Raw genomic sequence first — 18,652 nt, forward strand, 5'->3', positions numbered from 1 at the left:
CTTATTATGTTAGATTTTTGCACTACTCACATGACTTTCCATTAGAAAAATACAAGGTGAAATTACTAAAATTTTTCTCATGACAATTGCATACTCTGGTTTTTCCATAACAATTTAACGAAAGTTAAATACATAAATGGTGATTACAATGTTGAAAGAGTAAATATCATATAGTAACACAAGGTAAATATATCATTCATATTACTATAGGAGGGGAAAAAACAAGTGTACCCGCTTAAATGAATACTAATGGATGTAACTGAAATAGACTTATTATTTCAGTGGAAATTTATGGTGAGACACTTGATAGTGTTCACCTCAAACAAGGATATTCTTTTTTGTTTTCAGAAAAATTAATGAATGATAAATACATATATGGCGATTACAAAGATGAAAGTGTAAACATCACATCACAATTGGTTGCAGAAGAAAATTAATTTGGCTCACTTAAACACCAGATTGTGGCAAGTATTGTCACAGGGATAAGCACAGTCAATGGCTTTAACTACTTCTCGGTCGAAATACCAGTCTCCGACAGCAACTGCAATTGGCTGCACAATAAGTATTCAATCATATGTTCACGCAGAATAAACGATCATTTTTAACCATAAAAGATTTGAGCATTTTTTGACCATGAAAAAGGAAAACTAACTCGATATCAATAAAAAATGTATAGAACTCTATATCCATTGCCTATGTTTCAAACTATTTTAACTAGCCCCATTTAAAGGAAGAATTTATGAGTCTAGGCAGAGAAATTGTGACACTACCCCTCATAGTTTCTTTGATTTAACTGTATCACTGTAAGAGAAAGACAATGCAAATCTAAATCAAGCATACCTTGTTGTCAAGTAGGGGAGAGTTATCAGCAAACCATGTCTCTTGTCTCTCAGACTGGCAATGAGCAAAACAAGAATTTATGAATAGTCCAGTTTGAGGTGTGTTTGCGAAGTCTTTCAAGTCGTTTAGCAATTGATCTCTGAAGTCTGCTTCAAAGGAGAGACAATTATAATGTTACAACAAAATCGGATAATCGCATATGTGCATCTTGCTTTGTTTAAATCATAGCATAGAGTCAAAATATTACATGGAAATTAGGAAAATCTTCATATATGCATATCAATTTCTGTGCATAGTTCACAGTACTAGAGACTAAAAAGCACCTTGGAGGAACTGAATCTGAGACGAGGTACAATTCGCATGGTTTGCTTTGCAATCGCTCCAAAAGCCATTCGGGTCAGCTGAATGTGGGGCTAAACTGGCTTGGACCTAAAAAAATGTAGTCCATTTCATTGAGTTAGAGTTAATCTCTTAATATGGTTTATGTAAATGTAACATTTTTCTAGTAGCTATTATTCTCGATCGAGCTGTCGAGTGTAGCTTTACAATTGAGGGATGGAAGTAGTGTAAGTGTAAGGTTACCTGCCACGAATCATACGCTGCATTGAGTAGAAACAATGGAGTCTCAATATGTTGGACCATATTCTGAGGAAAGAAGCACTGAAGAAAGAAACACACTCCACATGTTTAAAATTTTCACTTTACAAGAAATTTCAAGTTATGAATGTAGCATGAAATCCAGAGTTAGAATATTACCGAAGTTGGATCCAATTGGTCAAGGCAACTTTTGGGCAGGTTCTTTTGTACATCCTATAATCTCAATCAAAACCATAGGCGAAATGTCATATTTGTAAAGTTTTTCTTAACCTTAAATCAGAAAAGCAAAGCAACTAATGAAAGAGCCAAGTGCCTATATTGGACAACTCAAGTTTTTAAGACAATTCTCATTCTTCTATTTAAGAGTCTATTTTCGGCAGCACTATTTTACCTGTAACTGAACTACACCTTCAAACAGATTCTTCAGTGTGCGGTTCCCAGAGACATCAACTCTACATGATTGAAAAGATCATCAATTGTACTAGTTTCTAGGCAAGGTTACTACTATATGGGAGAAGTTACATAAAGAAAAATATGTAACTTACGCATCAAGGAAAAACCCTGCATCGCTCAAACATTTAACCTTGGTAGATTCTGGAAACAAGCTTCGGAACTCATCGCAATGTATTAGAGATGCCAGACCGCCAGCCGAGCATCCGGACAGAAGTGCCTGATGTCATATCCTGATTAGCATTATTCGCCGGAGATTAGAAAACTTGATAAGAATATTATTAGACATGAGAAACCTGGTTCGCTGTCTGCATTCCTTGGAACATCAATTCCTCAATTGCTGCTAGCCATATTTTTTGTCCTCGGAATTGAAGCTGCTCAGACTGAAAAAAGAACCAAAATTACATAATAAGTGATGAATTCAAATGAGATGCAAGACAGCCAAGTTCAATACAAAATATATGTCATCAACACTCAGAGTTTATTTTGAAATTTGAAAACAAATGGTTCCTGAGCAAGATGCAAAACACACACTAATGCAAGTCCCACATTTTATTTTTTCTTATTATATTAAAACAAGAAAGAAGAATATAAAAATGTGACACCATGTCTCAGATCAGTGGGACAAACCAAGATTTATATTTTTGTGTAGCCATAAGTTTTTGGTACTAGATTTCCATATACAAATCATTTTTTCATGCAAATATGAAGAGTGATTAATGGAACTTATAGAGGTAAAACTTGAGAAACTAATTCATATTGTGCTTTAACTAACCTCAAGTTCATTATCACCACTGAAAGATGCCCCATCACAGTACCTTAATTTGACTCTATTCCAGTTAAAGAAATCTGTGCACAAAATATTATGCCAAGAAACATAAATCACAGAATTGATGTACAAATATTGCAACCTCCAACTCCAAGAGTCAAGAGTCTAATTTGATTAAAAGTGAGAAAGTAAAGAGCAAAAACCAGGGTTTTCTTCTGCCTTATTGCTCAAGATTCCGGTGAATTGTATTTGACTTTCCATGTATGTCGAGGAACCACGGCGAGTATTTTTTCTGTAGACGCAGTTTCTAACAGTATTACACCACCCTCCTCCCTGCAGGTACAAAACATTAAGATTAGCATCCATGGTTAGTTGTTAACCACTTACTTTCTTACCTTACCAACTTGTTCGCTTTAGAGGATCCACTTCTAATGACAATACTTGGAACACTGTTTTACATACCTCCAAGTGAACAAGCCAACTATTCGCACCAGATCCGAATCCGCGATCCAAGTGGTAACCCGGCAATGTTCCATCCAAACAAACTACCGAACAAAACACAAAATTCAATAGCCAGATTGTAACCAGGCAACAAATCTATGCATTTTAAGAGTCTTTAGTCTTTACTACACAAAAATGCACATGGTATTAAAATTGAAAAGTTTTACAATGTTTTGAGATATCCAGTGTTATTCTAATCTAGTATTAGAGCCTATCATGTGCTTGTTAGTTCGAACACACACCTATATATATGATACATGATAGGGTTCAATGACGTCGTTTGATCTAGGCGACCCCACCTAATAGGATAAAGCTTTGTTGCTGTTGTTTGATAGGTTAGCGAGACATATCAAGATAGGAATCAATCAAAACAACATCCATTGCTAGAGAGATGAACAACTAAACAAGCAATGTCTAAGTCAAAAGATGTTAAAGAGAATTTGAGATAGGAAGACAGTAATCTAATTCGCCACCCAAATTCCCCCTTTGCCAATATAGTCTCCCAGAAAACAAAATCAAAATCATAAGAGCAATTCTTGCAAAAAACAAGCCAGATTAAGAGAGAAATTAAGGTTAAAGGAACATGCTCTCAATTGATGTTCATCCAATCTTGAAGCACAACAATAGAACGAACAAATGGGTGCTCTACAAAATGCAGCAGTATATAAAATAACTCAAAGGGTATACATATATATAATATGTAACATTCATATTAGTAAAGTAGTCTACTATAATTAATGCTACACTACAATCAATGTAAATGAAACTAACAATGTATTAAAAAAGCACATGTAGCATTCACTCATTCAGAAAGAAGCCATTATAAAACTCAGAGAAAGAGAGAGAGAGAGAGAGAGAGGAGAAAGACCAGCTCCTGTAGAAGCAGCTCCATGAATGAGAGTGAGATTAACCATGAGAGGTTGGTATGTTGTTAATGAAGAAGGCTTGGCCCAAACGGCATCGTTTTCCAAGAAAGAAAGCACAGAGAGTGGCTCAGATCCATAGGAGACAACACCACAAACTAAGCATGCAAATGCAAATGCAAATCCAAAAAAATTCAGCTTCTTCTTCTTCATTGCCATTGTTTCTTGATAATTAATGCTCCTAATTCAAGTATGTTGAAGCAAAACTATACTAAGCTTAAATACACAGTCTTCTATTCATCTATTGTTTCTTTCTCTTTACTTTGAGAATTGATTCCTTTTAAAGAACCACTATTATGTTAAGGTAGTGAAGATATAATAAAAACAAATAAATAATGACTAAGATGAGGGAAAGACACAAAAACAGAATAGGCCCTTGTCGTAATTTGTTGCATCACTTTTTGAAACTTTTACTGCTTTTTTTACAGACAATGAAAATCATAATTAAAGTGCAATCCATTGTGTCGTCATAACTAAGCAAGCTATTCATTATGAACCGAATCCTAACTATTGCTTTGTTTAATCATTTTTATTTGTATGAATGCGATTACTTTGTTAGTTTGTTATATTAATAACTGTACCGTTTGCCACGTACCGGTATGACTATCAGTTATTGTGGTCGATGCAAATTTGAAATAGGAGAAAAATGGATAACTAAACTTTTCTTCTTAAATAAATATCCAAATTATTCTTTTAAAAAATTAATATTAAATATTTTGGTCCTAATAAAATTATATTTTTTTAAAATCTTTAAAAATTATGTTCACAGGACAAACTAATTCCTCTCTCACTTTTAATTAAATTTTTAATATATACACTAAATAATAAATTTTAGAATATATTCAAATAGGTCCCTAAAAGATTTTACATTGGATATTTTTTTTTCCAAAATAATTTTATTACGTTGAGGTCCTCAACTTTATAAAAATAAGACACAGGTCCTTTCGTCATACTTTTGAAGATCTATTTGTCTAAGTAAAAACAACGGACCTGATTAAGATAGAGACCTATATGTCTTCAAGGACCTCAATGTAATAAAAAATTTTAGGAACAAAAACGTCCGACACAAATTTTTTTTAGGGACTTATTTGAATATATACTATAAATTTTATTATAAAATAATTAAATTTAAAAAATACAAATTTAAAACAAATTTTTTTAAATAATAAAAAGATCAATTTGACCAACAAAATTAATTAGAGATTAAAGTATTCAATTTAAAATATTTTAAAGACCAATTTTGATGTTTATTTTTTTCAATAATTAGTTAATTTTTAAAAAAAATTATTATATTCAAAGATTTTAGTTTATAATATATTGTTAGCATAAAATTTATTATGTGACTATTTAACTATATATTGTCATAGTATAAAAGAACATTTTAACTATATATTTGACTAACAGCATTTAGTTTATTGAAAATAAAATATTGAAAGGTTGAATACATTATAGATAAAAGGTTTAAAAGTTTATTTTTCAATAAAAGCCTTATTTTCTTACTTGTTAAAATAGTTTTAAAGAGATTATTAAAAATATTATAGTAATATTTATCTTTTACCATAATATCTAACCACAAATATTTACTTTATTAAAGAAACAAAAAGATTTTATCTTAGCCATCTCAAATTAGCTATTCTTAAACTTGTAGTCAAAACTTGTCTTATCAAGGAGTAAATGTTAACTACTTAAATTAAGGAAATGATATTGTGAATTACTCCAAAAATTACTAATATTACTTCCAGTCAATTATATTTTATTAGTTTCGATGGAGAAATATTAGGTGTCTAAGTATTTTTTGAATCAAGTTTTCACGCTTCTTCTCTTTCTGTTTTTATATATACTTCTATTCTCCTATTCCTCTTCTTCCTCCTCTTTTGTTATCATTGTCGTCGTCATTATCTTTTTTTCTTTTTTTATGCGCTTTTTTTTTCAACGTCATTGTCATTCTTGTCACCGCCACTTAGGGGTATTCATAAAAAAATCAAATTGTGGTTAACCGGTTAAAAAATCATAACCACATTTTGGTTAACCAGTTTAATAAAACAATTTTAAAAACTATATCCATATTTTTTAGAATTGGTTAACCAAAACCAAATTAAAAAAACCAGTTTTTAACCGGTTAACCAAAACCAAAACCAAATTAAAATCAAAATCTAATTTCAAAACCAAATTACATACTCTCTCTCTCTCTCTCCCTCCCTTCTTTCTCTTCTTCTTCTCTCTCTCTTTCTCCCTCTCTCTCTCCTCTTTCTCTCCCTTCTCTCTCTCCCCCTCCTCTCTCTCTCTCTATTCTCTCTCCCTTCTCTCTCTTCTTTTCCCCTATTTCTCTCCCTCCTCCCTCTCTCTCCCCCTTCCTTCCTCCTCTCTCTCTCTCTCCCTTCTCTCTTTTTCTCACTCATTTCCCTCTTTATCTCCTCTCCCATTCTCTCTCTCCTTTCCCTCTCTCTCCGCTTCTCTCTCTCCCTCTCTCTCTCTCCACCTCGTCTTTCTTTCTCTCTCCCTCTCTCTCCCCTTCCCTTTTTCTCTCTCTCCTTCTCTCCCTCTCTCTTTATCTCTTTCTCTCTCTATCTCTCTCTCCTTCTCCCCCTCCCTTCTCTCTCTTTCTCTCTCTCTTCCCCTTCTTCTCTCTAATCATCTCTCTCCTTTTTCTATCTCTCCTCCTCTCTCTCCTCTCCTTCTCTCTCTCCCATATATCTCTCCTTTCTCCCCTCTCCTTCTTCTCTCTCTCTCTCTCCTTTTCCTCTCCTCTCTTTCTCTCTCTTTTTTCTCTCTCTCTCTCGCTCCTCTCTCTTTCCTTTTCTTCTTTCTTTCTCTCCTCTTCTTCCTCTCTTTCTTTTCTCTCCTTCTCCTCTTTCTTTTCTTACTCTCTCTTTCTCTTTCTCTCAACCTTCTCTCAATCTCTATCCCTCTTCTATCTCTTTTCTTCTCTTCTCTCTAAAGCGAGAGAGAAGAGAGAGAGAAAGAGAAGATAGATGAGGAGAAAGAAAAAAAGGAGAGAGATAAGAAGAGAGAAGAATGATAGGAGAGAGAGAAAAAGAGATAGAAAGAGAAAGAGGACAAAGAAGGAGAAAGAGAGAGGGGAGAGAGACAGAAAAAGAGAAGGAGAGAGAGAGAAAAAAGAGGAGGGGAGAGAGAAGGAGAGAGGAAGAGGAGGAGAGAGAAAGAGGGTGGGGGAGAGAGAGAGCATGGGGAGAAAGGGAGAGAAGGATAGAGAGAAAGAAAGGGGAGGGGGAGAAAGATGGGAAGGGGAGAGGGAGAGAGATAGATAGAGAAGAGGGGGAGAGAGAAAAGAAAGAAAGGATGAGAGAGAGAAATGGGAAAGAGAGAAAAGAAAGAGAAGAGGAGAGAGAGGAGGGGGGAGAGAGAAATGGGAGAGAGGGGAGAGAGAGAAATGGGAGAGAAAGAGAGGGGAGGGGGAGAAAGAGAGAGAGAAGAGGAGGGGGAGAGAAAAGGAGAGAGATGGAAATAAGGAGATAAGAAAAATTTACTCGTATCATTTAAAAAGAAAATTATTTATATTAGAAAAAATTATTTTACTCGTATCATTTAAAAAAAATTATTTATATTAGAAAAAATTATTTATAGAAAATACTGAAAAGAGACAAGAAAGAAAAGGAAAAGAAAGCAATGGAAGGGATTTCATTATTTACAAATGTTATTCGTATCATTTAAAAAGAAAAAATTTAGATTAAAAAATTCAATTAAAAGAAGATTTAAGAATTTGGGTTTTTGTATGTAAAAATATTAATTTTTGTGTAAAAATCTATTTTTACATGTAAAAACTAATTTTATGGTATAAAAACTAATTTTTTAGTATAAAAACCGGTTTTTTAATATAAAAACCTGTTTTTTAATATAAAAATCGGTTTTTCTATATAAAAATCGATTATTTTTTAAAAACCGATTTTTGTTTTAATAACCGGTTAAAAATCGGTTTTGAATTTCACTAACCGGTTAATAACCGGATTCATCATGTAAAACCAATTTGGTTAATTAACCAATTCTATCGTCGTTGTCATCGCTACCGTTGTCTTCTTCTTATTGTTGATGTTGTTGTTATTGTTTAATTTTTTCTTCTCTTTTTTTCCTCCTAGTCCTCTTTTGTTATCATTATCATTATCCTCGTTGTCTTCATCTTTTTCTTTTCCTATAAATGTTAAGAAAACTAAAACACATAAATTTTTATTCATAACACATAGTACACAACACACAAATTTTAGTATACAACACAAAAACTTTTGAAGAATTACATGTCCAAAGCATTGACACCTAATTAATGAAAATACACAATATATATTTTGATGTACAGTACACAAATTTTTAAAGAAATATATATTTAGAACATTGACACACCCAACAAACAAAATACATTCGCAGCAAAATTTGTGTGCTATGTGCAAAAATTTGTATGTTATGTGCAAAAATTTGTATACTATACCAACGAAATACGCACAACACATAAATTTTAGTATACAGCACAAAAATCTTGGTACATAATACAAATTTTCATGTCCAGCATAAAAATTTTTCGAAGACTATATACCCAAAATATTGATTCACCCAACTAATAAAATATATTCATAACAAAAATTTGTGTGCTTTGTACAAAAATTTATGTGATATATCGATAATTATGTGTTATACTTCAAAAATTTATATATTATATCAGTAAATTTTTGTGCTATCCAACAAAAAATTATGTACTATAAAAAATGCCAAAAAAAAAAACATATGTCTAACATATACTCATTTTTTTTACTAAATTTGCACTAACATAATTTAACTTAATTACAAAAATACTTATACATGTATAACATCACTCGTTTGGATAAAAGGCTATTTTCTTGATTTCTTAGCTGAATTATAATAGTACATAGATTAAAATTTAATGAGTATTAATATAATGATTTAAAATTCAATTCAATTTTATTTTATTTCTAATTTAATTCAAAAAAATATTTTAGATTAATATAATATTATAAATGGAACCTATATTTAACATTCTTTTATTTATGTTGTTTTAGAAAACTTTTAGAGACATTTTTATTTTAATTTCTCTTCTCATTCTATTCTTTCCAGTTTTTCTAAAATGATCTTACAATGCACTTCCTGCTCATTTTCTCAAAAAGTACACTAAAAGAATAACTCGTGTAGTCGTGTTACCCTTATACCTTATATATTTATATAATTATTGTAGTAATAAAAAATTGAAAATTTTAATTTAATATTTACCAAGATATTTTAAGTTTATTAATTATTACACAAAAAGTTATAATCATATTGAATTAAGTTAAAAATAATAAATTTAAATTAACTTTTAAATTATGGGAGAGATTATTGCTTCATCTCCTTTCATTTTATTTAACTTTATTTATCTAATACATCTTTTTTTTTATGCACAACTCTACAAGATAAAATTACATTTTAATTTGTAGTTTCTATTTTGTAAGTTTTGTTTGTTATTGATAAACAATATATGGAGGCATATTAATTTAATTAAAATTAAAATTAAATTAAAATCAAATCAAATCATTATTATCAATATTATTTCATCATTAAAATATTTTAAATAATATTAAAATTCTTGATTAAACAAAGGTAAAATAAAATCACTAAATTTTATAAAGATTCAGTAAATAAATATATCCATTATCCAATGACATTTTACCGTTGTGTGTTTAAAAAGATAAAGAAATTATTATATCTCATGAAAAAAAGTTTTAATAGGTTAGTACCAAAAGATTATAAGTTTATAACATTATATATCTATCTAATATGATTTTAATGTTATAATTAAACACCAGGTGGTATAATATTGGATATTATAATATATTAGTTTTTTTATCGCAATTTTTTTAATTATGTATTTACATCTTTTAGTTATCTTTCTTTAAAGATTAAAATAATAATATTTTTATAGTATTCAGATTAATATGAATTTAAATATTATTTATTGACTTTTCAACAATAAAAATGTTATAATAAAAATATAAAAATGTATTAAATAACTGCTTCTTTAATTTCAGTTATTCATTTGTGTAAGAAGGGATACACTAAGAAAAACATATAAAAATCAAATGAAAAAGGTGTGATAATAATAGCCTCTCCTTTATATTATACTAATAAGCTTTTAACGTTTTTAATGGGGAAGAAAAAGTATTTAGTGATTATTTGGGTGTCATTATTTTGTTAAAAAGGAATTTTTTTTTTATTTTTTAGCGTATTTGGTAAATTTCTAGTAGTAAAAGTAAAAGCACTAGAAAAATAAAAAATATCTTTTTTAAGAAGCTGTAATTTATATCGTTTTTTAAAAGATTTTTTTTTTTAAAAAAAGATGTTTTTCATGTAATAAATAAACAAAAAAGTACTTTTATATTGTTATATCTAAACATAATTGATAAATAAAAAGATCTTTTTGCATGAGATATCCAAATATAAAATTACTTTTACTTCTCCATAAGATCTTTTAAAAAAAGATAGCTCGACAAAAGATCTTTTCTTAGAAGCTGACCAAACAAACTCTTAACGTTTAGTATAACAAAAAAAAGAGATATTTTAAAAAAAAATTGATGAAGTGGTAATTGAGTAGAAATGACAACATCCATTATATTCCCCTTAAAATGTTTACCTTGACTATTTAATTTCTTTTTCCAAGTTACACTATCATGCTATCAAATTCTTTGCTGCTTGTTACTAATAGCTGCTCCCATCAAGGGGAAATGCATCAAGTTCAGGAGCTCTTTCTTGAAGACTTACAATGGCAACCATGTCTAATTCAAGGCACTTTTGTTGACGGAGCCAGATGCTAGTTTAATAGAGTATCAAAGTTAAATTTTTCATGTTCACAGTCTCGTAAGTTAGAAGGAGACACCCGAATTTTTTCCATTATGGGAGACGGTACGGTAATTTTTTAGATACTATTAAACATGAACATTTTATTGAGTTGTTATATTGGTATAGGATATATTTTAGATACGACATTTATTAATATTTGTCTAATCGGCATATCTTTTTTTGTACAATCATATCTTAATAAAAAAAATTTTTAAGTACGCTTAAATATAGTTAAATACTATTATGTGTCAGCATATCCAGTTTTATTCTTAATATGTATTTTTAAAAGGAGTTTAAAAATTGTATATATTATTATTTATTAAAATAAAAAATATATTAAATACTTTATATAATTAAAAAAGACAATAAAAATAGCTAAAAAATTAATTTATATTTTAATATCAATAAAATATTATTATAATTTATCTAAAAAGTACTTTATAATTTATATATATGTCATATTTCTGCATCTTATAAAAATTTAAAATTTATGTATCTGCATGTTTCATGTTATGTCATATATATCTCGTATCCATGACAATGTCTCTACATCGTAGGTTAAATATGTACTAGAGATACTACTCCTTTTAAATGTATTTTAATTGATTTATAATATCTCTAATTTAAAAGAGTTGAGACGCAAGTTTAGCAAAAATTTATTTCTAATATATTCTTGCTAACTTTTTAAAATATCAACAAGATAGTTAGGAGAGTTTTAATAATGAGAAAAAATTGTTATGAAAAAAAAAACAATTATTATATATGTATTTGTCTATAAATATATAAAGTATTTAATTTATTTTTAATGTGTATTTTTATATTTTAACAGATATTTTATACAAATAATTTATTAGATGACTAATTTTTACTATAAATATATTATTATAGTTAAAGTAAAATTATATATGTCTAAAGACAGTTAAATGATCAAAATTAAGAATATGATAAATAAATAAGTCAAATGGTATATTTAATAATAAATAAAAAATAAACAAGGATTTATATACAGTATAATTAGATATTTTTTAAAAATTATTCATTATTCAATTTTTAGAAGAGAGATAAATTAAAAAATAAGTAACTTTTTATAAAAGTGAGTAGTTAAATTAATTAAATAATATTATTTACATAAAAAAATTATCTAAAGACTGAAAATTTAAAGAATAAGTAGCATTTTTCATTTATATATTTAGACATGTACGCATATCAATCCGCCATTAAGAAAATTCATATGGATAAAAAAAAAATCGTCACTCGTCATACAATTCTAATTATTACAAATTTAGAATATCTATTCCAGTTAATCAAAGGAAAGATATTAAAGATCTATGTAACACATTCGTTCTATTCAAACGTATGTAACAACAATTTTCTCTGGGAGGAAATAGATGCCCATTATAATTTAATACTTTACTTCCTCATCACTTCATAATTTTTATAAATATGAGAGAAAAATAAATCATTTATAGTATTGGATGTTTTGACTTTTGAATGATACTCTGTTTTTTTTTTGGATGATAAGAAAGACGTAAACGAAATTTCACAACAGTAGCTGACTAGCTGGTGTATATAATAACTCAAAGACGTTAATACAATTAGAAAGGGAACTAAGTAGCATGTGTAACTGCCGTGAATTTCAAGTTGAATTGTCCAATTTTGCATGCCCATGTACGAATTTTGAGTTTCAACTAAAGTAGGCCCAGGGTTAAAAAGCAATTCAATAAAGCACTAGTTTTGCTCTGTCTACTTATTGCGAAATTGATTCTGTGCAAAAGTTGCATTTTATTCTTTCCTCCTCTTGGTATTGCATATCTATCAACTTTCTTCCACTAAATTCACCGAAAATTATGTTATTAAATTATTGTATCATACTTGAGATGTGAAAAAGCCTTTAGAAGACTTAAATTATTTTTTTATAGTAAAAGATAAATAGGTCCCTGATCTTTTTATAAGTGAATATTTAAGTCATTTAGGATTAAATAGTATATTTAAATCCTTTACCTTTAAGATTGCAAGATAATTATACTCCTCCATAAAACTGAAATTAAAAAATATAACGAAAAATGCCAATTTGGAGAAAAAAATAATGATGTGTCTATTACGGTGATAACGTAAATGATTGGCAAAAAATTAAAGGACAAATAGGTCCCTGTGCATCACTATTGTCGTCCATAATCATTATCATGTTGCGAATCTCTTCCTCCCTCCACCCTCCGTCTCTCAGCTTCTAGACTGCCCCTTTCATACACCCACCGATCTCTCCTTTAAACCTTCTCCACCACCACTTCTTTGCCATATCCCCTCCATCACCTCTTCCATCATCTCCGACCAAAAAAAAACCACCTTTCGTTATTTATCATCTCTCTTCACTCTCCACCTTGGTCACTTTCTCGAGAAAATGAGAGAAATCTTGCACATCTAGGGTGGCCAATGCGGCAACCAGATTGGTGCTGAATTCTGGGAAGTGATCTACGACGAGCATGGCATCGATCACACCAGAAAGTATAATGGTGATTCAGAGCTCTAGCTCGAGCGCATCAACATCTATTACCACGAGGCCAGCGGCGGAAAGTACGTGCCATGCGTCGTCTTGATGGATTTGGAGCCTGGAACCATGGATTCAATTAGATCCGATCCGATTGGGCAGATCTTCTATCCCGATAATTTTGTGTTTGGGCAGTTCGATGCGGGTAACAATTAGGCCAAAGGTTACTACATGGAGAGAGCTGAGCTCATAGACTCTATCTTGGATGTTGTCAGGAAGGAGGCCGAAAATTGTGATTGCTTGCAGGGATTTCAAGCCTGCCATTCTTTGGGAGGTGGCATTGGCTCAGGCATGGGAACCCTTCTCATCTCAAAGATCCAGGAAAAATATCCAGACGGTATGATATTGACATTTTTCATCTCATTTGGCGACACAAGGATGTAACAATGCCAGTAAATAGGAATGAGCTGCGAAGCTTGATTCAACATGCGCCACGTAGAGCATGTGGTCAGGGTTGGGTCTCGGGATCGAGCCCCCAAAAAAGGTGCCAGAATTTGGTTTTTGAGACTTGATGGCAAAGGATGGAGGAGGTTGGTAGGTTGAGAAGGAACTGGAGCTACTGATAGGAGGAGGAACGCGAGTAGGGCTCAATGGGGTTCAACGTCCAAATGCGTCGTTTTGATGCACAGGGACCTATTGGTCCCTTAACTTTTTGCCAACCATCCACATCATCATCGTAACGGACACATCACCATTCTCCCCTTCAGATCAGTATTTTCCGTTACGTTTTTAACCCCAACTTCACATAGGAGTATAATTATCATGCGTTCTTAAATGTGAGGGACTTAAATGTGTTTTTCAATCCTAAAGGACTTAAATGTGCACGTGTAAAAAGGTCTTGTTTAAACGGTTTAGTGAGTTAACCATTAGACCAACCCAACTTAGTTGGCTAAGATTATCATTAATTAGCATAAATTGTTCAAGTACTACAATTAGGCACGGACTGACACAGGAAAAGGGGGGGGGGAGGGAGCACTTGCCCCCACTGAAATTTCATTTTTTTAAAATTATACCTATATAAAATATGCCCCCACTCTAAATTTTAAATAATCCTACTACAAATAAACTAAGCTCAATTACTCATTTTTTTACATTTGATAAGAAGTTAATTCGTTTAGTTGAATTTTATCCATATGAATTCTCTTCTACTCAATTTTTGGCACTTGATAGTTAACTTGAGAATTTTATATTGGATATGTGTCTTGATGATCAATTCTCAAATATTAATGGAATTAGTGGATTATCTCAAAAGTTAGTTGAGACAAAAAAAAATATTGTTTATCCATTGGTATTTTTTTCTATTAAAATTAGCTTTTATTCTATCTGTGACAATGACATCAGTTGAAAGAACATTTTCTACTATGAATATAATAAAGAGTCGACTTCATAATCGAATAAGAGACGAGTGGTTGAATGATTGTTTAGTTACATATATAAAAAGAGAGACATTCAATCAAGTTGATAATAAAACACTTATTCAACATTTTTAAAATATGAAAATAAGAAGAAAAGTACCTTCAACATTTGAAAAACAAAAAAAAAGTTAGTGACTAATGTAATTTTTTTGTAATTGAATAACTAATGTGTACTTTTAATTTTTTATTTTAAATTAATATATCATTTAATAATAATGTATATTATTTTTGCCTCCAACATAAATTTTCTCAATTCATTACTGATTATAATGCTAGCATATTCGCATGCTTAAGTGGTATTATGCATAATACATTCATAAATAAACCATATTCAAGTATGGATGATACAAATTAAAATTGATTATTTCATATAGAAACCTATCGAATTTTTGTTCGTTACGTTACATGTGAGATTTTTTTTTTGTCCCGTGCATGGCTCAAGAGCTTTGGTGGTGTTTGGAGTTCCAAACACAATGAAACAACATTTTAAGAGTTGTATCAATGAAAAAAAAAGATGCTAAAAAAAATAATTTATTTATTTTTTTAATGTTATTTTAAGCATTGAGTTGAGTAAAAATGAGTGGATATTTTAGAATAAAATAACAACAGAAACTATTAATGTCGTCTGCAAAATCTGTGAAACAAGTGTAGTATCTGACTCTTTATTGGTTATTGAAGACCATCAAGAGCGAAATTAGATGACATTTAGTGAGTTTGGTTTTTTTACTATAACAAAAAATTTAATTGGAAACTATTATATATGAAAAATTTTAATTAAAAATTATAAGATAATTGACTTAAAACTACTTTCTTACTTATAAGATAGTTAAATATATTATATATCACAATAATTAAATACAAATATCTCGAAACATAAATATTATAGAGATAAATTATTATATTTAAAATTATAAATATTAATAATTTTTGTAGATGTTTTTTGCAAAATTATAAGAATATGCTAAAAAATGTATTTATAATTCATGTACATAATTGAAACACAATTCTAATTTATGCACTGAAAAAATAATGATAATATTAATAGAGTTGAAATGAATTAAAATTGAGTAAATAATCTTTTCAATATTTGACTATTTGTCCGAACGATAAAGTGTTCTTCTATAATTTGAAAATTTTTATCGGTTTTCAATCATCTAAAAAATTAGTCTACACAAATTTTGTAACTAGTTGTCAAACAGTGACATACTGATGTATCAAATATGAATATCATGTCTATGTTAACATAGAAATAATTTTTAAAAAGAAGGACTAATAAGTCTATTTAAAAAAAAAAAAAACTCTCTTCATCTTTCTTCCTTCCACCTCTCTCCACCACCCTTCTTTTTGGTGTGGAGGCAAGTGTTCATACTACAATTTAAAATTTTTTTGAGTAATACATGATAATAATATTTTTTTGTCTCTAATAGATTATTAAATTTGACCCGACAATAAATTTTCACTCAATCTTATTTTAATACTTGATAGCCAATTTGAGAACTTCATATTAGATATGCATTATAATGATTAATTCTCAAAGTTAAACGAGATTAGTGTTCTTTCTTAAAAATCCACTCGAAAAAATATTATTTATCTATTGGTGGTTCTTCTTTTGCAATTAGAACTTAGAAGACATTCAAATAAATATGTCCAAAACGTCTTTTTATAAAAATATTTAGATGTCACAATTTAATTGGACATATTTATTAAACCAGTCAATAATTTATTTCTTAATAAACTATAACAAAATCGGTTTATTATAACAGCAATAATAAACTCAATTGTCCACATTATAATTATTAGACCAATTTGATCTGATCGATTTATATAATTTGAATCGAGTGCTTAATTTTTTTTTAAAAAAGTAAATAAATTCCTGAATTTTTATCCTGCAGATATTTAAGTCTTGAAGATTTGAAAATGCTATTAGATCTCTGACAAAAAAAAAAAAACACACACACACATACTAGCCTTAGTCCAATCTCTCACTTTGACCCAAAAAATCATTGTAACCCTAGTTTAATCTCTCACTAATATCTCACTTTAACCAAAAAAAGAAACACCCTAGCCCTGATCCAATCTCTCACTCTACCCAAAAAAAAAAAATTCTAACCCTAGCCCAATCTCTCACTTTGACAAAAAAAAAAAAACACCCTAACTCTAACCCAATCTCTCACTAATCTCTTAGACTAAAAAAAGAAACACCTTAACCCTAACCTAATCTCTCACTAATCTCTCACTCAGACCAAAAAAAAAAAGAAAAACACCCTAGTCCTCAACGAGTCAACATCTTCTTTCTTTTCCTTTCTCATTGAAGCTTGATGAGCGGATAATTTATACGCTTTTTGGCATTGTTTTTAGTAGGATCTAGTTACTTTTAGGGATGTTTTCATTAGTTTTTATGTTAAATTCATATTTCTGGACTTTACTATGAGTTTGTGTGTTTTTCTGTGATTTCAGGTATTTTCTGGCTGAAATTGAGGGACTTGAGCAAAAATCTGATTCAGAGGTTGAAGAAGGACTGCTGATGCTATTGGATTCTGACCTCCCTGCACTCAAAATGGATTTTCTGGAGCTAGAGAACTCAAAATGGTGCGATTCCAATTGCGTTGAAAAGTAGACATCCAGGGCTTTCTAGCAATATATAATAGTCCATACTTTGCCCAAGTTTAGACAACGCAAACTGGCGTTCAACGCCAGCTCTCTGCCCAATTCTGGCGTCCAGCGCCAGAAACAAGTTGCAAAGTGGAGTTCAACGCCCAAACTGGCACAAAAGCTGGCGTTCAACTCCAAGAATGACCTCTCCACGTGTAGACTTCAAGCTCAGCCCAAGCACACACCAAGTGGGCTCCGGAAGTGGATTTATGCATCAATTACTTACTTCTGTAAACCCTAGTAGCTAGTTTATTATAAATAGGACCTTTTACTATTGTATTAGATATCTTTGAATCATCTTTGGAACCATCTTTGGATCATATTGATCATGTTTGGGGGCTGGCCATTCGGCCATGCCTGGACCTTTCACTTATGTATTTTCAACGGTAGAGTTTCTACACTCCATAGATTAAGGTGTGGAGCTCTGCTGTTCCTCAAAGATTAATACAAAGTACTACTGTTTTTCTATTCAATCCAACTTGTTCCGCTTCTAAGATATTCATTTGCACTTCAACCTGAATGTGATGAACGTGACAATCATCATCATTCCCTATGAACGCGTGCCTGACAACCACTTCCGTTCTACCTTAGATTGAATGAGTATCTCTTAGATCTCTTAATCAGAATCTTCGTGGTATAAGCTAGATTGATGGCGGCATTCATGAGAATCCGGAAAGTCTAAACCTTGTCTGTGGTATTCCGAGTAGGATTCTGGGATTGAATGACTGTGACGAGCTTCAAACTTGCGAGTGCTGGGCGTAGTGACAGACGCAAAAGGAGGGTGAATCCTATTCCAGCATGATCGGGAACCTCAGATGATTAGCCGTGCCGTGACAGGGCATCTTGGACCATTTTCACAAGAGGAGGGGATGTAGCCACTGACAACGATGATGCCCTTGCATAAAGCCAGCCATGGAAAGGAGTAAGACTGATTGGATGAAGACAGTAGGAAAGCAGAGGTTCAGAGGAACGAAAGCATCTCTACATGTTTATCTGAAATTCTCACCAGTGAATTACATAAGTGTTTCTATCCTTAGTTTATTAGTTATTTTTGAAAACTCCATAACTATTTTATATCCGCCTGACTGAGATTTACAAGGTGACCATAGCTTGCTTCATACCAACA

At 30.7% G+C, this 18,652-nt stretch overlaps 1 protein-coding gene and 1 pseudogene across 1 annotated transcript; one reads left to right on the top strand and one right to left on the bottom strand.

The window, feature by feature from the left end:
* Positions 1-71: 71 nt before the first annotated feature.
* Positions 72-4,437, bottom strand: LOC107618030 (pectin acetylesterase 12). The gene is made up of 12 exons (XM_016319954.3): positions 4,026-4,437; positions 3,119-3,201; positions 2,860-2,989; positions 2,663-2,736; positions 2,184-2,270; positions 1,983-2,107; positions 1,829-1,889; positions 1,597-1,650; positions 1,423-1,500; positions 1,164-1,269; positions 841-986; positions 72-551 (listed from the first exon to the last, which is right to left on the bottom strand). The coding sequence occupies exons 1-12, from the start codon at positions 4,237-4,239 to the stop codon at positions 444-446; spliced, it is 1,266 nt and encodes a 421-aa protein (XP_016175440.1). The 5' UTR covers positions 4,240-4,437; the 3' UTR covers positions 72-443.
* An 8,875-nt stretch (positions 4,438-13,312) lies between these two features.
* Positions 13,313-13,843, top strand: LOC107615252 (tubulin beta chain-like; annotated as a pseudogene).
* Positions 13,844-18,652: the final 4,809 nt, after the last annotated feature.

This window comes from Arachis ipaensis, chromosome B9 (assembly GCF_059453495.1).
Source record: "Arachis ipaensis isolate K30076 ecotype BB chromosome B9, ASM5945349v1, whole genome shotgun sequence".
Taxonomy (NCBI): Eukaryota; Viridiplantae; Streptophyta; class Magnoliopsida; order Fabales; family Fabaceae; genus Arachis; species Arachis ipaensis.